The sequence below is a fragment of the Adelges cooleyi genome, unplaced genomic scaffold (assembly GCF_023614345.1).
Source record: "Adelges cooleyi isolate 19-005CV unplaced genomic scaffold, UGA_ACOO_1.1 ACOO_flye_CR_arks_rails_tigmint_CR_PRNA_1, whole genome shotgun sequence".
Classification (NCBI taxonomy): Eukaryota; Metazoa; Arthropoda; class Insecta; order Hemiptera; family Adelgidae; genus Adelges; species Adelges cooleyi.
The window spans coordinates 5528837-5552343 of NW_026095751.1; the positions used below are offsets into that span (position 1 = coordinate 5528837).

Consider the following 23507-nt stretch of genomic DNA (forward strand, 5'->3'; position numbering starts at 1 on the left):
GCGATTAAGTGTTTGTGCTTCGGTCGTCGGGTTAAACACTCGAGTTCGAAATTATTGAACAAATAAATCTAGAGCAATACTAGTGACACATAAATATGGATGTGCAAATTACTCAAAAAATGTATTTAGCTATAAATGCCTATGTGACAAATACATTTTGGTTACATTATGGCAAACTATTGAAAACACAAAAGAAAATTACGATTTTTTTTTCCGCATGTTTCTTACAAATTTGGTGTCAGTTTAAAAAAAGACGCACACGAAAAAGTCTGAGACCCAATTCGAATTCTGCAAAAGAAAAAATGGTCTATACGATTTTGAATTCTAGTTTTATTTTATTCCAAACACAATGCCAATTTTTAAATTATTAAATTTATACTGTACACCACATTTGGACTTAGTTCAATAATTTGTTTTTACCTAAAAAAACAAAAATTTTACATGAGTTCCTGAAACTTTTTCTGAATACATCAAAGAAAGTAAATTTAAGAATTAGAAGCTTAATAAAACGTGTACTTTTTAGTGCGTTTGTTACTCTAGTGTTAATTGTCTTTATATTTCCCTAATCGTTTTTAAAACAATTTTTATCATCAAATCGAAAGCTTATGAATAAAAACCCATTTGTTAAAAACTGTTATATACACAATATTGTAGATAAGCTGTTAGCGGTCTACTTATACCTAATTATATTATGTTTTGAATTTTTCTGAACAATTCATATATTATTTAGTTTTAATAGTCGACTCGGAAGTACACACTTTAAAACGACGTTCAAATTCTGCAAACGCTTAATAAAAAGTCGACTCAGCTAGTTTTATATACTGCTTACGCACCTAAAACTACTTATGCTCATTAGATTTATAAAATATAGCTGTAACAAACATTAATTTTAAAAGTAAAACAATTAAGTACAGTCGTTCTAGCTGTATTTCACTAACGATAGTGCTTTATACGTATATGGTACATTTAGCCTATAAATTAAGTGGATTTTGCCACGGTTTATTATTTATACAAAAAAACTACTAATATTTTTTACTAATTTTATAATTGGTTCTAACACCTTAAATAAACAAAAATGAATTATGAATTATATAGTTAGTCGAACGCCTCTTCCAATTCACAGGTGTTGATGGTATCTACATAAAATATACAATACTCTCTCAATTGGCAAAAGCTATAGCTCAAAGAACATTTAACCGATTGAAACTAATACGGGAATAATTTTTTTTTCTAATGATTTAATTGTGAACATATTTATTATTTTCTCAAATAATATTTATAATATTTTTGTCTATCTTTTGGGTCTAAAAAAATGGCTTTGACTCATAGCAAAAATTATTTAAATTAAAAATAATACCTTGAAGGTTATTTCGGAGAATTTGTTTTAATGAATAATAAGCCTCGACAACAAAGACGATTGGCTAATGAGTTTACACAATTATTAATTTTTAAATATTATTTGAAGATAATACGCGTGTAAGAAAAAAAAATACAACAGAAAAGAAGAAATAACAACAATAAAATAATAGTTGTAATTTTATAATTGTTGTGTAGGTCTGTAGGAAAGCAAACAGGCTATTAAAAGCGTCTTGGTTAGGTGCAAGATTCAAGAAAAATATTTAGAGAAATTATTTGCGATGTTGTACTCGTTATCATCTTAATTGTATGACCGATAGTTAGCCAGAATGTGTTCGACTGGTAACTACATAATAATATGTAGGCTATTTAGAAGCTTATTCTTTGGACACTAGGTAGCTGCATGGGAAATAGTAACAAATTAACAATAAACCAACTTGTTAGTCTTCAATTTCCATCTGCGTTTCCGTGTAATCCAAATTTATCAGTTTTGGGTGGGTAGAATATTTGTGTGGGTATGAAGCGTGGATTTTTTCATTTTTTACACTTATCGTTTTCGTTTTAAAAATAACTCGCTTCAATCATTTTGGTTTTTCTTGAGCCACGCGCACCCTGTTGTCAATTGTCATACCTGAGCTGTACGGTAAACATATCGTACCCTGATAGTAGATTGACGCAACAGTCGGAGCGGGCAGCAACAGCAACAGCTAAACCGACCACTGACAAGGAACCGACGCGACGCCACGACATTTATTCGCATCATTCGCTACTAGGGTCTCATGTCCTGACGGTGCCCTAGCTGCCGGCTAGGAACACCTTCCACGCCGGCCGTGTTTGACCGTAATGTCCGTTTGGTTCCAGGCAAAGCCGTTGAAACACACCGTGTACCAGGAGACTAGCAGAACGCGCGCCTCTGACGATAGTTAAGTATTACTACAGCTACTGTTATAGTGTGTGTGTGTGTGCACTGTGTAGTGTGTCCAACGCACATTAGATCTAAAACACGAGATTTAGTCAGCGTCAGAAAAAAAATAATAATTAGTTAAAAAGAATTTGTTTTTATTTCATATTTTATGATTAAAAATCAAACCCACGGTATCTTTTTCAATTGGTAGCGAGTCTACGGATCAGAAATCGTACCTGAAAGATACTTTAAAGGGCCAAAAATGTAAAAAGTTCACCTCTTCTCCTTCAAAATCAAGAAAGATATCCGAAATATATACTTTTTTTATAAAAAAAAATAGTCGAATTACGTCCAAATTTCATTCATTAGACATTGTGCTGCCGATAGACGTTTACAAACCAAAAAATATTAAAAACCTTTGCCCCTCTAATGGGTGAAAATTTAGTTTGGGGCTTAAGGTCTGAAAATTAGACTAGGGGTAGATTTAAAATGTAACTCTATCCTATAGTCAATTTTTGTTGTTATTAAGAAAACCCAAAAAGGAGTAAATATTACACTTTGACCGAATCAACAACAATCAACAGGTATTTGAAAATATTTTCATCATATTATTGTTAATTACGATGTATTGGTAACACCGGCAACCAATTATTATAGACTGACGATCCAAACTTAATAAAAAAAAATATTTTTAAGCATTCTACTATCGTTACAGTGCTTTTATCGGTATTTGTATTTTTACCGTCTACAGATTCGCATCGAAGCATTTATAGAATGCCTTAATTTTAAGTTGAAAAGTATTGTACATTTTTTTGGGGTTTTTTTCTCGATTTTGAAAAGGTAAGGATGAACTTTCTAAATTTTTGGCTCAACAAATTACCATTCAGATACGATTTCTGATATATACGCTTGCTACACGAAGAAAACGGTTTAGCGGATTTTGAGATATTATCGTGGATCCAAATACAAAAAAATAAAAATACAATATCGAAAAACAAACTTTTTCAGTTTCGCATCGAAGCTAAAATAAAATTAAAAAAATAAAACAGTCCAAATATAAAAACAGCTTAAATGTATTAAACCATGTTTATAGTGTAAAAATGTTAAGCTGTTATTTTTTCCTTGTTATGCAATTTTTTAACCTATGCGAAATATTAATTAGCACAAGTCACAACCTTAGCATTCAAACACGTATTATAAATACTATTATTTAGCATTATTTTTAAGAATGAATACTCGGCGTTGGCCGTTGTCACATTGTCTTTTGTGCAATTCGTTGGAATAGAAAACTATTTTTGCTTAACACCGCTACATTCGGCATATTATCTCAATTTACCTATAACGTCTTCATAAAATCGTTTGTGTGTCGTGTGCTGTATGTATATTATTTCATGCATTAGCAAAACGTGTTCATACTATAATGATACATAGTAATATAGTAATCGACTATGTCGTTTATAATGTAACGCGTTGGCCGGTACATAATATAATAACAATCGGTCGTTAATTTGCCGCAATTTAATTTTAAAACTTTTAAACCCTCATATATAGTATAATAGTATGTACTTTGCCATGGGAAAGTTTGGGAGTATCCCTTTTGCTGCGGTGCGACGTCAGTATCGCAAAAGCCCCAAAGGAGGATCTTGCCCGTATAATGAGTGTTTACTTACCGCATCACCGGTGTTGAATTAGGGGAAGGTAGTTGGTTAGGTGTGTAATATGATATAGCAAGTGCGTTCTTTGCTCTAAGCTACTGATTTCCGTCTGCAGCACGACGTTTTGCTTTAAAATAACAGACAAGTGTATTATATTATATTATAATACCGTTGCATCGTCCAAACAAACGTCAAGATAATAGAACGTTGAAACTCTAGGTAGAAACCTCAAAAGCTTGAAAACGTCATAATAAGCTTATTAAACGTGCCTTTGATCCGTTGCGCTACACTGTACACAATATAAAGACATTTTCTGTTCAAACAGCTATAATGTTATTACTTAGTATTTATTATAACAACGGAGCTGTCTTTCACGAACGATTTCTCAATTTCATTATTTTTAATACTATACTCAAAGGTATTTTACAGTTTTTATGAATAAATCATTGTTTTCTTTAAACTCATAATACAGCTTAGTTACAATATTTAATATTTTATCATCTGCCAAATTTCTTACAAGGTGAATTAAAGTCTTTCTAACAAAGTACAGAGCTCAGAAATGATAAATTTTAAGCATATTTTTTTCATAAGAAATATTTAATCTATATGTTTGAAATATTAACTCAAGTTTAAGATATACATATACAGATTGTAAACAATTTCTTTTTTTTGAAAAATAAACATTTTTGTCGAAATTAGTTAGCTGTATGGTTTTTATGGTTAAACCGCTTTACCAAATTAAATGTGAAATTAACTTTGTGGGTCGCAACGCGTGTAATTTACTATTTGTTTTTACTTTTTATATACTTTGATTAAAACCGAAACTGATATGTGTTGATTTAGTGTGGACTAGGCTTAACACCTGTATTTCTATTGACGTAGTGCGATAGGATTACAGTTCACTGCCAATATATATATATATATATAGACTAATCAAGTTTGAAACCCCGGGAAGGGTTGCAATTACTTTCTCTAGACAGGCGCCTGTCCAGAGATAGAAACTGTCAATGACCGAGAGCTGAGTATGGACGACAGGTTAAGTGAGGTTCGACTATGAGGCTACTAATCTAATTGACTTTTACAGTATACGTTTCTGTAGTAAAATAATGTAAATAATAGTTTATAAATTATTATACTTACATATCTATTGCTAAGTATTTATAGATGCCCAAATATTAATTTTAAAAACAAGATAGAGTGTTGCGATTTTCAATGTCTAATGGAGTAATATATTATGTATTAAAAAAAAAAAATACCAGAAAGTTTCACTGACTAATAATTAAAACCTTTTCTAACCGTGACCACTAACCGGTATTTATAATTAATGCAATGTTTTATGTGTAAAAACTTCTTGTGTGCACACATAATTATGTAATATGTTATAGATAATATTTATTTCCCACCCAACTTCTTACAAGAAATTAGGAATGTTAATGAAGTCTCGTTTCTTGATGATATCGTTATAGTCATTTTTCTTCTCCGTTAGGTTACCAAATTATTAATGTCGTTGACATTAAAAAGTTACTATCTCAATACGAATCATTATTACTGTTATTAGAATATTCTTTAGTTGTGTAGTGGTAAATTCACTAAACTACTCTGTTAATAAATAAGTTTAAATTTTCTTATTTATTTTATAACATAGACAATTTTATAGTTAAACTTGGAGTTGGGTAAACTTTAGTTAAATATCGAACGACGTATTGAAATAAATAAATTATAGTTTCTTCAAATAATTTCCAGTCCACATTATTTGAATACAACTGTATTCGAGTGTGTAAGTGATTTAACAATGTAACATAACTTAAAACGGTGAAATTTAAAAATTACAAATAGCAAAACATTATTCGAATAATACTTTTAAAAAAAAAGGAATATCATTAACTTATTTTTATTCTTTCAATCGAATAATGTCCATCTCTGGTTGAGCTTTCAATAACAGAAAAATTTAAAAGCATCGCGCACCGTTCTTCTAATATAATGTTCTTACAATACAGTATTCTTTGTAAGAACCCAAAAAGTAGTATGTATGTATCTGTATCCTATTTGAAGTTTAAATTTACATTTTTACTATAGAGGTCCCATTCGGATAACTCTCAAGGGTCACGTCACGTGTGTTTTAAACTTCAAGACATTGGATAGTTACATTAGGGAATACCTTTTGTTTTTTTTTTACTTCGACATCTTACAAGTTCATCTATAATCTAGTTCGTAAATAAACTATTTTATAGCATTTAGGAAGTTCTTGTGCACATTTATTTTGCAAGCGCACGACTAGAAAACGTATTTTATAATCAACATTTTATTGAAAGTGTTTCAATTGAATTTTAAAGATTAAATATAAAATCGAAAATTATAATAATGTTAACTTATTTGTTCTGATAAAGTTGAATGATATCAAACAATTAATAGACTACTTAAATATTATATAATCGCAATGTCATAACCATTAAGCATTATTCAAAAATCAAATAAACCTAATACAAAATTAAATAATACAAGTTAAATTAAAGCATAATGTGTTACACAAACATATGTCATAATATAGTTATTAGTTAATGATAAACAGAGTTCAGAGTTGAGCATTATTCGATTGAAAATATAAATATACTAAATACCATTAAATAATTAAAATTGTGTCCAATAACTTTATTCGAATAATGTTATTTGTAATTTATTTGAATACAGATTTATAATTAATTATAATAACCATTTATTCGTATAATGTATAATGTCATTTGAAAATTATCTAATAAAATATTATCTTATCTACTAGTTACTTTTTATTTCAGTTAAAATGATTTTCTAGCTTCGGTGCAGAGCATTTTAGTTTTTATTCGTTATTTAATTAAATTTTGCACAACACTCATGACAAATATACAAATATAGGGGAAAACAATTTAATTATATTATAATGAAATGAGGCGAAAATATGGAAAAGCAATTGTGTTTTTATTAATAATAATAATTATACCTAGTAGTGTTTTGTTTAACTGTAAAACAACATCGCTAAGTTTAAATTTAAATTTAAATTTAAAATTATTGATTATTGTATTTCAAAAATGATAGCACCCTCTACTATAATCTTAATAGTTGTTTGTACACAACTTAGTAGGTATAAGAAGAATATATAAATTATAACCTAATTTATTATAATACCAGATATGAGCATTGCTCAGTTTTTATTTGTATCATCTCGATTGTATTTTTTATTACATTAAATAATATGGTAATGCCATTGTAATTATGCTGGAATAACTAAATAAACGTACACAAATAAAAATGTAGTCAAATATTGCCTGTATTTTGCCCATAAATAAGTAGTCATTTCCAATCGAATTTTTGGAAGGTGCGGCGTCATCTTAATAATCTTATTTATAAGAGAGTATTTGAGTAATAATGCAAAACCAATGTAGCCCAAATGTTTGATACATTTATTTTTCACTATTTTCGACGGATTCGTTTTCTCCTAGCGGTAAACAAATTATGTTAATAAAAAATCAAATAGGTAGGCATTGTGAAAAGTGAGAAAATTGTGCACATGAAACATTTCATACCCAGTAAAATTGCTGCCGACATTGGTACCAGACCGCACAAAGGGATCGCAGCGTGCCGATATTGGTGAGGGATGAAATCGCGCGGCACCTACCTACAGAGTGTACAGCTGCTGAGGGTGGCGGCGGCGGCGGCGGCGGGTGCGACGGGGTTTGGAAATCATTTTTCTCTTCCATGACACACATAGCCCCGTACGCATGGGCCAGCCGCCAGCAGGTGCCGGCCACGGCTACCAACGGCGGCCGTTCATGCGCGCGCCACCTTCGTGTCGACGACGGCGGACGGCCAGTTTGTTTACTCCGGCCGTATCGTTCGATCGTACAATGCTGACTCTTTGTGTTGTTTTTCGGTTCGTTCCAGCTCCAATTCCAGCCTGATACGCGATATTATGTTTTGACCGAAAATAATCAACGACCACCGTAAACACTTCCAAGTTCTACTCATACGTTGTCGTCAGCTGTTCCTATCGGTGGTTTTACTGCAATATTAATAATAATTTAGTATTATTATCTTTTTAACAATATAACAATATATACTATCTTTTATTAGACAGTATAATTTATATATATTCCCGAGATAGTGTGATACATTGTGATTTTTCTAAGAGTGTACGATTTTGTTTTAAAAATCGCATTAAATATAGCTACCGCAAGATCCAAGTTATCGCGCGTTGCTGTTCGGATAGTCGGTGATCGCCTCGCGTCGTTTCTCGTTTGAAAAACCAAAGTAAGAATGCACGGAAAATACATTTTAGTAGATTAGCTCAGGCATTATAATAGGTAATAGGTATTACAATATTAACAAATAATATCATTTCGTTTATTGTCACTCGGACATATTTTGCTTATCGCGTTCACATCCCTTGCATAGAACACTCACTAAAACCAACCATAGATAATAATGTTTGTCACCGTTCTGATAGTAGATATATTTATTATTTTGTAATATAAGGATAAAATATCTGGTTATAAACGAAAAGAGTTAAGCATAAAAATGTTGTCTAAAATCATTTAAAATTTCAGTACAAAAAATATATTATTGCGCAATATATATTTATAAATTGAAGAATACACACAATATTGTATTAAAAAATTGCTACAACAGTAGAAGAAATTCTGTGTTTCTCCTTGGTTTTCTTTTACTATTGTACTCAAAGGCTAAAATGTATAATATATTTCTTGTCTAACCTTATCATAAGGTGCTTACAGGTTGATGAATTGAGTGAAGTGTGTCTAAAACAGGTTAATTAATTGTTATACAAGTATTCCTAAAAAAGGTAACTAGGTAAAGACATCACCTTTGACCTATTCAGAACCCCCAAAATATTTTGAAATCTACTAATGCTCAACACATAACTAATATAGAAAACATATTGTAACAACTTAAGATAGGACTTGACAAAGTTCAAATAATGGTCTGTTTGATAGTTGCACAGCTTTATAATATCTTCTACCTGAGTAAACGTGAAAAATCCATAATTAAACGAAACTAAAGTGATCTGTGATAAATAACAAAAAAAATAATGATAAACACAATAGTCATAGTAAAAACAAAATATTTATTATTTATAGCATGTGTGTTCAATCAAATAGTTTATAATTAGTGTATAGAAGATAATATAGTCTGATTTATTTATGAGTGTTATATCATTTCAATTGATTTATACTCATATAGTGTATCTACTTATCTGTCTACGATAAGTAATAAATTTAAAATCAATACATTTTAATTACCGATATTGAGATTTACCTAATTTTACATGTTAAACAATTTATATTGTTGTATTACTGTAATAATAATGTTTTTAACTAACTTAATGAGTGTATACAATGTAATCATTTATTAAGTATACTATCTTGTGGATAATCAGTTATTAAATTATCGATAGACTTTAAAATATTTAATTAACTGTTTATAAAACAAAAAACTACTATACTTTATTATAAGAATAATAATTTCTATCATTTTTTATTCATTTTGTTCAATACTTTTTAAAATATTTTACCTAAAATGCTCATGTCGCTAGTGATAATATAATATTGGATTTTGTTTAGATCACTGAAAAAAAAATACCTATAGATTAGTTTTAAACATGACTGATTTTACTATTAAAAAATACCAATAATTTAGTAAAAATTAGTTTTTGGGTTTTGTTCACTGCTTATACCTACGATTTCTGTGGTTGTTAATATGTACTTTGTAAATATCGTCGCAGTAACTAGTTTAACATATTTGACGTAGGTATTTGACTTTTTTAATTAAAGATTATCACATACCAAGTTGTAAACTTAGTATGTTGTATGAATTTGAAATTGTAAAAACAACTCAATATATTTACTATATTTGAACAGTACTTTACATTTCCAGCCTATTTAAACTATGCCAAGGTACTTCTTGGGTAGCGGCGGGACATTTGCATTAAATCAGTTGCTGTTTTCATATGCAGCATTACTTATGTGTACATCGTAAAATCAATAGTTGTATTACATGGAATCAAGTAGATGTAATAATAGTAGCCGTATAAATTAAAGTTACAAATTATTTATTTCTATGAATTGCATGCCTGTTGAGTATTAATTATTTATAGCTTCGATGTGAGTTGAGAATTGTTTCTTACAATAATTATGTGATTATTTTTTAATAATAAATTACTATACCGTTTTCTTCATGTAGGAAGTCTGTAAATCAGGAATCGTACCTGAAAGGTACTTTATTGGTCCAAAAATGTAAAATGTTCATATCTTCATATATATAAATGTTTCAACTTAAAATTATGGCCCATATAACTTTCTTAAAAATAGTCTAAATAGTTCCAAATTTGCATGGAATATTATGTAAATACAAAACTATTGATATAAGTTGTCAAACTGAAAAATAATAAAACCTTTTTTCTTAGAAAAGGGTAGGCATTTTTTTTTAATATCATATAGCTTTATGACTCGAATTCTGAAAATTATACTAATGAAAGATCTAAAGTGGGGCTTTAACAAATGAAAATGTTTTAAAAATCTGTATTCAAACTGTTTATTTAATCCAAAAATAAAAGGGAAATTACGCTGATGGTTGATCGTTGTAAATGTCTAGGTTTCTATGTGTGAGTACATTAACAGTCAACAGGTATTCAAATAATTCTTTCATTTTGTTGTTTAATTTGCCAACTGGTAACACCGGCAAAGAATTAGGAAAGACAGACGACCAACCCTAATCGCATCCACCATAATACAAAAATACAATTTTAAACATATTTTTTCGTTATTACAACGCTTTTATCTATTTTTTAATATTTCCATCAGCATTGAAGCACTTGAAAGTGATTTTATTACTTTAGGCTACAATAATTCCTGTGACCATGTGACCTCTTCAAGTCCAATATGCTCTGTTCTGAATATTCCTAAATTCCACTGTGTTAGCTTTTTTTTGTAATTAGCCACTTTGACATAAAAAATAATTTGTTAGTAATTAAGAATCAAACTCTGAACGATACCACACAAAATTAAATTAACTTGAGTAAAAAATGACTTTTTTATTAATTGATAAAGAGTTATATTAAATTTCAATACATTAAATGTTATGCCATACAAAGCAAATATTATGAAGTACATTTTGAAATTTCGGTGTAAGTATGAGTTACGACTTATTAACTAACAATACTATTTGATTGTATATAAAAATTAATTTATACATATTACTTAGGTAGTTAACTAATTATGGAATATTAATACTTCGCATAAATAAACTTTTAGGAAAGTCACTTTTGTGAACTACCTAACATTTTAAGTGAATTCTAAAACAATTTATCAATTTATAAAATAAAAAAAAATGACATTTTCTATAAACTTTGATGAGACGATTATTAAAACAATTATTCAATGCAAAGAAACAACCATTATGATTATTTCAAAGTCAGCCTATACGTTATTAGTAAATATTATCAGCTTTAATTTTTGTAATTACAAAATGTGACACGAACAGATAGCTCACGAAAGTAACTCTTTAAAAGTATGTTTGCACTACGCTTTGGGTGATAGGCAAACCATTTACTATAGCGGCCTTTTCAGTTTAAATTTGTTGGTAGATGTAGAGATGAGTTTCAAATTCGGTTACTATATTTTAATATTTTACTACTACAGTTTTCAGCCATAGATTAAATGCTTTGAGAATTTAAAGGATTAGAGATTAGCTATAATTGTAGGGTTCATTTTTTATTATAGCGGTATCACGATAAAAGGTTTTCTTGGAAATTAATAACACGAAATAATGAAGGGTCATTAGGTCAGTTTTAGGGTCATATAGGAAACAAAACTATATAGTTGACGGCATAAAATTTAAATAATTAAAATGTATTATCAAAAACAACCACACTTCAATGGTTGTCGATATTATTCCGAGTATGTTGAATAAGTAAATTTCATTAAAAATATATTTGAATTTTGACAGCCTTTTACGACTCGAAGTGTATTTTATCAACGAGTTATTTTGACTATGAGCCGTAAAAATACTCGGTTCGTCCTTAATTTTGGGAACCCATTAAAATATTTATAAACATTTTATTCGTGTTGAGTAAGTGTATAGTTTATTTTCCGCTATAAAACGTCATCATTAACCAACTAAGACGTCATAAGCAATAATCTTGTCGTAAAAGTCGTACAATTTAACATGTGAGAAATGAAAATTAAATTATGTATAGGTCTGTACAGCGATATCATGGGCAGTAATTTAAGAATAAGACGTCTTAAATTAACGTGTTTATTATGGCAGAAAAATGAAAAAAACCTATCTCAGTGGTGTCGGGGCTTATCGGGGACAGCACACGAAGAAATCGGTTCGCGTGGGTCTTAGCTCCGTATCGAATCTAAAAAATAATATAGCTTTTATTTACATCCATATGTTTACGATTGGTTTTCATCGACTATAACTACTGCCGTCATCAGATAACAGCTTAATATTCGTCGTCCTCCTTTTAATGGGCGAAAAAAAATCAAACCTGTTGACGATTTACCAGAAGCGGCGGCTAGGAATATGATCGTAGAGGAATAACTACTCTTCTTATATTCGCTATATATATATATATATATATATATATACAAACCGGAGAATTATCGTGGATGTTTGAGATCATTAGTGAAGGAAGCCTGTTGTAAACTACGATCAAACGGTCTGATGACAATTTATCTGATTGGACCACCCATAATGACGTTATAATATGGAAACCCCTTTATATAGTCCTTCTACCAAACGGGGTGTATATGTCTTGCGTGTACGTTTCCAGTTTTACTGCTATATCCAAAAATTATGTCCTCATTAACGTATACATCACATATATACCGCATTGGTCGTGTGTATCGTGCGTTACATATTATTATTATGTGAAACCGCCGCTGAGGTATATTCTACCCATACGGATTGGATGAAAAATAACTTCATTCTCATATAATAAATATATATATATATATATATATATATATATATATATATATATATATATATATAGGATATCTTTCATGTACAAGAAAGGCCAAGGACAATTAAACTGGTTTCGCCTGGTCACCGGGTAGCCTGCTGTTCCTCCGTCGCCGCCGCCGCCACCGTCGTGAGAATAGGTATTACCAAGTCAATAGCGATATGCAGTATGGATATTAAAAACCAATCTGGATTTAATACATTACATAAATGGGAATATATATTATATATATATATATATGTATTATATATAAGATGGCGGCTATAATAAGTCAACTAACAAGATACAATTATTTTTACTTATTTTTTAACAATGGGATCCTCTGTGCGCGTACACGTCGGACTCTCCGTCGCCGAGTATAGCGAGGTACCTATTATAAGTATGTACACATACTTACAATATATATATATATATATATTTATAACTATTATAGTATGAAAAATGCCATGCTTGTCGCAACGGACTTCACTGTAGTGTAATCCATGGAGTAAAATAATAATATATAATGGGTATCTCTCAAAGTTGCCGGTTATCTACCGTGACTTGTATCTGTACAGCTGAAAACCGAGGGGAAATAATATGATTATTATTATTACGACAAAAGATTAATTGATGTTATTGTTACTCACTTAAAATTTGTTAAACAAGTCTAGGATGCCTCACACTAGAAATGAAATCGCATGACTTAACAACTGCGCGTCAAATGCGGTAATTATTACTAGAAAATAATGTTGTACTTACAAAAAAAAAAAATGATAAATGTTTACATTCTATTTTTTTTATATATATTTCAAATTTGTATATGTCTTGCATAATGCATTAGATTAAACCTACACGAATTTTTTAGTATACTTTAAAAATAACCAATAACTCAAAATGTCTAGCCACTATAATGTTAACGTACCTAACGATTAATTTTTAATGGTTGCGAAAAGAGGAAATAAATATTTTTAGTTGTCAAGCTTTTTTATAAAAAAAATATACGAATATCGGTTTTAGTTTTGCTTGGGTCATTAATCGGGTTTTAGCCCTACTCAATTTATTTTAGTCAAAAACATCAAACTACTTCTTAGGTATTATTATGTAATGAAAATAATCTGTTATTGGGACTTTTTTTTTAAACTAACAATTATTTATAAATGTTTTTATTATGAAATATTCATAAAAAAATGCATTTTTAAAATCACAGAGCGTTGCTCATAATAATTTATTAAGGCTTTTTTAATTTTTATCGACAATATCGTATATACCTCATAGAAAGTAGGAAATAAGCGAAGTCAGTGTAAACATCAATATTTCCTGAATAACAATATAATTTATTAGACATTTTTAAATTCTTTTATCTTATTATTTTGTGATATTTTAATATAATTTTTGCTAGATGATCAATGATTACAATATTATATTGAACACGACAGGCAGGGTAATACAATTTAATAATGCAATTTTCATCTATTATTACTTTACAAAGAATGTGGCAATAACATTAATGTAACGAATTATGAAAAAAAATTGTAATAAGTAAATAAATAAAAATATTTGTGCAAGACTATAGAAATTATTGCAAAATTAAAAGAAATCGTTTTAAATTATCGCTTGATGTAGAAATTCTCAATGATTATTTTATTTAATTTTCAATTTTGATCTCTGGTTAAAATCTAAATAAAAAACAATTGTTAGTGTCTATAAAATAAAATATAATATAATATAAGAAACTTAACTACGGAAAATTAAAAAACAAATGTTTAAATGTTTAAAAAATAATGAAATGAGTTTCAAATACTCATTTCTAGTTTTAAACATTTAACGTATTATTAGCAAATAGACTAATTGGTGGTTGCCTTTTAATATATATTCCTTGTTATTAGTTTTTTTTTTTAAATAAACCGTTTTAATTAATGCAAATATTAAATGAATACTAAGTGCAAATATAATACTGATGAATAAGAATAGATAGCCGACTTCAAAAGCGGTATGTTCTATATTATCAGTTGTATTATCTAAGCTGAAGAAATGTGCTTGAAACATATTTTTTTACTTTTGAAATAATGCAGTCGGTCGTTTTTATTATTTTCCTCGCCAAGCATTTGTGTCGATTGTCATACATTTTCTTTACTGAGGAATTCATTTTTAATAAAACAATAGCCAAGAAACTGAATAAATGCACTACCTGTATCACGTCTATAAACGATTATAATTATCTGTTGGATACAATGGTTTGAGTTGTATTTACGTCGTATTATAACCGAACTAAATAAAAACGATTGAATCGACTAGTCCATTTTTAGTATTTATTAATTATTCTGGTTTAGAGTTATTTGTTTTTTTTTTTTTTTATAAAAACAAAATAGTTATACCCAATTATCGCATAGTATATATAATATTATTGGCATGATCTTTTGTAAGTATATTTTATGACTAGTATAATTTATTACATTACATACGTCATGACTTGATAAATTGCAAACGTGTAATGTAATATTCATATTAACTCTGTCTTGGTATTTCACTTGAGTTTTATTTATTCTTTAATATAGTATCCGAGTACAAATAGGGAGCGTTTTTATTATGACGGAGTCTTGATGTATCGTGGAAGGGTTCTGACCGTACATGATGAGCAGTAGGTACAACTCAATGATAAAACCATTTCAAGTCTTATTACCCTTACTATATATATATATTATGTTATTTTTTTTTTTTTGTAATGACTTGAATTTTTTTCTTTACCTATAGTGGTATTTGTAATTTTTGTTGAATGAATTATTCGTATAAACCACACGACAAAGTTTGTAAGTGCTCTTCAATATAACACTCATCACTCCGGTATGCTGTTGGCGATGACATAAAACGAGAGGGTTCGCCCTCGTCTGTAAGGCCTATACACACTAACTCGGTGCGTTTTCAATTAGACTCATTTCGCTCTCCCTTTCTTTTTATCCACCACCGTGATCTATTAGGCGAAGAGCCGCACTAACTAGCTGAAACGCGTGCCGACAACAAAGGCCAATTAGACTTGGTGGTTCTGTCTGTGTTGTCTTTTCCACTGCCGCGTGTTTCCTATATAGCCTTTTTGTTTAAACGCAAAACACAGACTGTGTATTGTTTTCGTAGATGGCCGCAAACAGAAGAATTTGGCCTTACAGAACCCTAAGTTCTGTCCGCCTTTATGTATATTTGGTCACTGCTTAGTTCGAATGAAATTTTAATTAAACTATGTATACAATCACTGATACATCTCGGTGAGTTCCCACGTTGACTAACTTTATGGTTAAATTACATAATCGATTACAAAAAATAAATAAATTATTGTTAAAAGTAATCAGTAATAATGATGCGAATTTTAATCATGATATGATTAATGATGACATTTGTTTTAAACGTCCTAAGGTTTTATTAAGTATTTAAGTAAATGTAATGTATGTATATAATTAGAAACCCTAAAAAAAAATAAGGCGTTATCCAAATAATTTATAAAATAGAAACATTTGGATGTATAAAACAATAGTAATAAGGGTTGTTGCTAGTTTAAAACTAAAGTAAATCTTAATCATCAAATATTATCATGATTACATTAATCGTTAACCCGATTGCAACACTGATTTCGACTAGTTTATATTTTGTTTGATATCTAAATTTGTTGTTTACAATTACTACAAAATATGGTTGATCTTTATTATGCGATTGAATTGATTAAATTTGTTCTTTAACTATAAGTATATATAACAGTAATTTAATATGCCTCATTACGCCTTGTCTCTGCATAATTGTATTCATCTTGCATTTGTGTTTAAACTTTACTCTTTAGTATACTTTAATTATTCATCATTAATTTGATTATTTTACTTTACAAAGAAGTATTAGGTATATATATATATATATTATTTATATAAATCCTATAATTGCATGTTTATAAGAGTTATAAAAAATTAGTTTTAATGTAATCTCAAAAAACAAAAGTTTTCGATTCTACTTTTATAAAAGTTTTAAACTGTACAAGACGTCAGTAATTTAAAAAAAGTGACAATATAAGATTAAGTAAATATTTTATAAATTCATTTTTATAAGTCGTATACGCCGTGCCGCCCGAGTTGAAACATTATTCTGTAACTTTACTTTTCATCGCTGCACCGCACCGCACCTCTCTTGGTAACGTCAATTATTATTATTGAGATAAAATAATAACTGTGTTCACTGTAGTATGTGCACCAGCTAAGAGTAGGATGACGTTTTTCGTTGTCAACGTTGATATAGTCTAATTGATTATTATGGCTGTTTCGGTTAACTATAAGGGAAGAATGGGCTCGTTAGATTAAGACGAGGAAATGGTAATGGCTGTTGGAATAAGTGGCTGCCGCTGCAACCAGTGACGGGGGGAGTAGAGGGGTGTATTATCCACAGTTATTATAACCGACAGATTTCCACTGCGCGACGACAACAGGATGTAACGTTTTGTAGATAACGATTCTCCTCAGCGTTCACGTCTCAAAATCCCTTTGGCGCTGTGCGAAACGATAACCGACGATGTGAAAAGAGCAAAAAAAAAAAAACAACAAATACATTCCTTACAGAAGATCGAAAAATAAAATATTTTTATCGTTTTTTGTATGGTAAAAATAATAAACTGGGATTTATTTTTCTTTTAAAAAAAAAATCTCTGTTCAGATTTTAGCATGTGGAATTTTTTATTTTATGGTTGGATTGCATTATGGTTGTACTTAACGCGCACCATATATATTTTATATATATACCCTAATGAAATATGTGCGGATTTCCGTACTAATATTATATAAACAAATAAAACCGGCTGGAAACCAGTACATACATCAAAATAGGTTTAGCATAAAGAATAGGTAGGTGGTAGTCGTTTATATTACTAGAACAATGCAACGAAAGGGATTTCATGCGTTTATGTGTTAAATGAAACGCCGGTGAGTAAATATGATGAAAACATAATGCTGATGGGATGATGAGGGGGTTTGGTTGCACTGCTATAGCAGATGAGATGGAAAATATACTGAACATTTTAATTGACTGCCGTGTACGTTTTACAACTAACGTCATACGCAATTGAATAATAATTATTATTTTATCGTTTACTTAGATTTATTTAACATTTATTCCATTAGGTATTGTTTTTTTTTCTGAGAATTATTTCACGTTCTAAGCACTTGTTTAATTTTTATGTATATAATCTTGTCGAAAATTACACGTTTCAAACGTCTATTATAGATTATAAATTCATATTTTAGTGCTACGAAATGAATCATAAGTTAAAACCCATAATCTTTATCTAATACTTTAATATATTTTTGTATTTATAAGATTAGGTTTAACAAAAATCTATTAGTAATTTATGTAACGCTGATTTAACTTACAATCAGTAATTCATTTTTAAACTTCAACAATATTTAATAATATGTTTAATAAAAAAATACTAATTCATGTATTTTACTGTTCCACAGTGTGCAGCAGTTAATCGAAACACTATGATTGTACTACCGGTACTCGGACTACTCTTTGCCACCACGGTGCATAAGATACACGGTGAGTCATGATTTTTATATTATTATTTATTATACCCGCTTTGTTTCGCGTTAACAATTTAAGCTTCGATGCGAAAATCAGATGGTATTTTTTGTTTCATAAATGAGTTGGCATAGAAGGTACGGTTTCAATGTAATTTTTATTATATTTTTTTTATTAATTTATTTATTTTAATCACTAGGGTAACAGCCATTTCTCGGCATTTTTTTTTATTAACACCGACGCATTGACGACCATGAAAATATAACCAACATAGCAAATACACGATGGACCAGATTTTTATTCAGCTTAATGTGTTGCTCTCCGATGTAGTATGCTATAAACCGACAATTTATGAGGCTCTAAAGAAATACGACTATAAATGAAGCCATTAAAAATAAAAAGTTGTTATACATTATATATCTATATATATTGTTTTAATCCGCCTATCGTGTTTCTTCTGGTTTATTGGTCAGTGCCTCCCTCATTAGAGTGAACGTTGAAAGACATTATTGTACTTGGACGTTCAGCGAGTTAAAAAAAACTACCCAATAATATACGTCAGTACTTAACAATGTCGTGGGCGCATCCAACAATTATCAAATTCGTATTCACATTCATATTTGAAGGGTGGTTTAGTTTTAAATTAATGTTGGCCAATAATAATTGGATAAAAAATTATTTAAACATATATTAATTATTATCATAAATTATGACTATAAGAAAAAGTTGGGTTATTTATGTTTTAAATTCATTACAATGGACTTAAGCTTTATCGTTATTTCATTGAAAGGGGATGGGTTTATATTATATTATGTATATATTACCCTTTTTTGTCTAAAGAATCGTTTCTAACTTTTCGTTGGCACGAATTAAAAGCTTGCCATTTTTCTGTTTTCTTTTTTTTTCTTTGACTAGGGTGAAATGTGTCGAGGATTATGCAAATTGCTTCCTCCGATCTCCTTTTTTTCCAAGTGATCGTGAGGACGAGGGGCTGCAATTTCATTACTGTTTGGGGGGACGTGGGTAACGTAGGGGTGAAAAAGTGCCTCCGGCGGCGGAGACGATATCCAGAATTATGACGATGGCTGACGAGAAGTAAAACAAACCTCATTTATCAAAACGTCCGGATGAGTTTGTTTTTTGTTATTTTTTTTTTTAGCAAAAAAATTGCCCGACCTCCATTACACGCCCCCGACGGCGCGGTCTTTATTAGCTGTGTTTATATTCACAGACAGACCTCGATATTATAATATTTTCTTACATTTTGTTTTGTTTTTTTAATAAAAAAAAAAACATCGATCAAAAGATAATGTTGAGCCTTTAACCCCCTCCCCCTCCCTAAAGCTCACGGAAATACACGATCTTCGGCCACGCGATTTTCTCACACGCCGCCACCGAATATCGTGCGAGCGACAGCAACGGTTGCTTTCGGTTGTATGTGTCGGCCAAAGTGCCAAAAGTCACGAACATTAATTTGTTTTTTATTATTATTATTGCTGTAAAGTGTCGTTACTAATTGCCCGAATAACCTCTATAAGGCTTGGGGTTTTTATTTTTTTTATTTTAACGCATTCTTCTACCTCGCACGCTCGCGCATGCAAGTCTTTGTACATACATACCTCTACGTGCTCTATCGAGGTTTTTATGGATCACATTATCCACTACAATCGTTTACTGTCCGGTACCCCTTTCCACACCCGCTTTGCCACTATTTGCGAAGTCTGCAAAATGAACGATAAGCGTTAATGTACGCGTATACCCTTTCTTTGTGCAATTTAAAAAAAAAATAAAAACAATTTATTTGGTCACACAGTAACCGTGTGTGGTTGCAACAGACCACATATAGACACGCTGAATGTCACCCAGTAGTAATTTATGGAGAACAGGTACGAGACCAATCATCCACACCACGCTCCCTTTTCACACACACATACATAAGTCTGAGTATGTTGCAAGTATTGCTAGAGCAAGCTTGCCCCAAAACACCTGCGTATTTGTTTAAAATACATACGAATATGCGTTAAACACATAAATAACTCAACAGTTATCTAGATTAGATAATACATATTTACCTAAATAAAATATTATCTGGGCAAGATAATATTGATGATGATATAGATGAATATTAGTAATAGATATTATAACTTATAGATAATCGTTATTTTTAACCTCTTAAATAATAATTATAGTATACTTTTTAGTATAAACAAAGTAATTTTAAATATTCCATAACTTAATTTTTCGGAACTCAGTATTCAATAATTAATATAGTATTTAGTTTTAAACATCGAGGCCAATATTTATTTCATATTTGTTTCGAAACTGTATGCATTGGACTTTTTTTAAGCTGAAGGACCCCTTCCTTCTACCTCGTTTTTTTTCATTGTAATAAGAAAGTAATTTTGGCTAAGTTTGGTCTTGATTACTCACCCTATTTCCGTGTCGCAAGTGGGTTATATTATAGGGATTATTCCTACAAAACTAGTCTATTTATGACTATTTCGCAATTGTTTACAAATGTCAAAAAAGGTTCGATAAAAATGTATTTAAAATAATTTTACTAAAAATAAGCTAATTAGAAAAATGTCATTATAGATCATATGCATGCAATTGAATGAATTCATGTAATTTTTTCGAAAAATATAATTTATTGATTTATAGTTAAAAATTATTGTACTCTTGTAAACTTGTGGCCCGTTTTTCGTTATGCTTGTTACAATAACAAAGAAAGATGAAATTCAATCATTAAAAGTCGCATGTTTATATGTTTTACGATTTTTTTCTAGCATTGCAAACATTTGTTGGTTACACGCTTAGTTGGTTGTTTGATCATTTTCCCGGTTTTTTTTATGGTGAATATTATTAAGAAATAATTCATTTTTACAGGACAATTGTTATAATGTACATTATAGGCGGTTGTAGTGGGGAAAATTAAATATAAATACGACCGCCGTCCGTGGAGACTGGTTGAAGTGGTTTGTCTCTCTCCTTTTTTTATCTCCTCATCCTCTACCATCTCTGTCCCCATGTCGTCATGGAACCTAATTAAACCGTGTGCTCACTTGCCTTCGGGGATTCCACTGACGAAGAGGACCCAGCGAAACGATTGTACCTTTACTATAGCCTCCGGATACATCTGTAGCACACCCTGCCCTAGCCTAGAGTTTACTCTGTGCTCCTCAAAATTGTGAGACGCACCGAATCATATTTTAATAACTTTTATATACAAACATACACCCAGCAACCGTAGCTATACTAATATTATGTTTGCATTTAATAACCGTAACCTATTTTAAAATACAAAACCCGCGTTTTTGTTGTGTTACACGTGCACAGGTTCTTAAGTTTTTATTTAAAAACTACTTCCGTAGCCCCTCAGTTTCCCCGGCCATATTCGCAATCTATAGACATTTTATTATGCTACTATGCTATTCAATAAAAGTTAGTTAACGTATCGACTTGTGTAAATATCAGCGAATACAATTAATGTACTATCCGCGTGGCAGCTTTTATAGTTATGAAATATCAGTTGTGTTTGGACTTTGAAAGTTAAAAATTCTGTCCTAAAATATGAACATGTACAAATTACAATAATGAGACAACAGTGAGCCAAATAAAGTCGGTAACTTGTATAGTGTATAGTAATAAATGACCTTATATTGTGAAGGTGAGGGCAACAATCTTAACAATTACATTTTTATTTCAAACTTATAAATATTCTAGCAAAGCATAATAATAAATTGCATTGATTTTATAGCGAATAACCCGTGTTGTACCTTTGAAATAACTGGAAAATATTTAAAACTACTATTAAATGTTAAGTCTATACATTTGTAAACCATTTACATTTTACGACGAGAGCTTTTATTTAAATTGTTCCATTCGGGGGACTTTCAAGTAAACATTTTCGAAATTCCGGCTAATAAAGTTTAAACGCAAATTCACCCCGTGAACGGGAGGTAGACGAGAGAGAGAGAGAGACTTACTTTAAAAATGCATTACAATTATGTTAATGCGGAATTAGAGAGAAAGAAAGCTGGGGGAGGGAAGCAGTAGAAGTCTCGGTTGTAACAAATTACAGTTTCTGTAAAATGAGCATGGCCGTTCCTAGCCACAGAGTGGAAGTGTACAATGAATTATTAAAATTATTTTTAAAAAAATGTACATTTTAAAGTACTTTGGTGTTGTTTTTGTTGGCATAGTTTTCGGTTAATTTTATAAGTAATTTCAAGAAATCGCAACTTAAGTAAATGAAGTAAATAAAATAATTTTATTTGTATTTTGCTAACATCATTTTTGAGATTTGAATTAACAAATTGTACTTGTATACATGATTAGTGTCGACTTAATACAATAACTGTAAAAATTAATTTAAATGTTCTATTGTATCTGGGTTTTTGTTATTTTTGTTTGCGTTTAATGGGGATTAAATTTAATAGGGTAAACACAAGCCCCAACTAATACATACCTACACGCTATTGACTGAAAATGCGTTAACTATTAATTGGTCATTAGTTTTCGCATTATGTATTCAAATGTATAATACAAACTTGTTAATTATACTAACAACAATAAAAAAATGTTATTGCCAAAATTAAATTTATTACAATTATTTATTTAGGTATATGACTTTTTACGTAGTTCAAAATAACAGAATATTTAAAAAATTTCTCCACTTGGAATTTAAAAAAAAAAGGTGCAAAATTTTAATTTCTTGCTGGACTAAATAGATAGTAATGGCGTTTGCTCGTTTTGTTTTAAGCAATAAACATTCCACTTTGTCTTTGTTATCCATTTGTGGTTTGAATGCTTTTGCGGTAAATTATATATGTGTTCGCGTTGACTTCTATACACACAGTTTTCATTTTTCAATGCCAAATGAAACAGCTATCTATTTATTAGACTTTATATTTAAGGTACGGACCCGCAAGCTCGCTTAACAACTAATGCGTATGCATTTTCTGCGATAGCGAACTAAATCTAGCATAAAGCCTAACCAAATAGAGCATACTAATGTGTGCCATATCTTAGTGTTGTCATACCAACACCG

The 23507-nt window shown here is 30.1% G+C and overlaps 1 protein-coding gene across 1 annotated transcript in view; it reads left to right on the forward strand.

Annotated features, from left to right (window-relative positions):
* Positions 1 to 7724: 7724 nt before the first annotated feature.
* The window catches only part of LOC126832951 (uncharacterized), a 107418-nt gene continuing 91635 nt past the window's right edge, over positions 7725 to 23507 (forward strand). The window contains exons 1-2 of the mRNA XM_050564019.1: positions 7725 to 8196; positions 18394 to 18475. Of these exons, the coding sequence (XP_050419976.1) occupies positions 18418 to 18475 (58 nt within the window). The 5' untranslated portion in view covers positions 7725 to 8196; positions 18394 to 18417. The remainder of the gene's footprint in view (positions 8197 to 18393; positions 18476 to 23507) is intronic.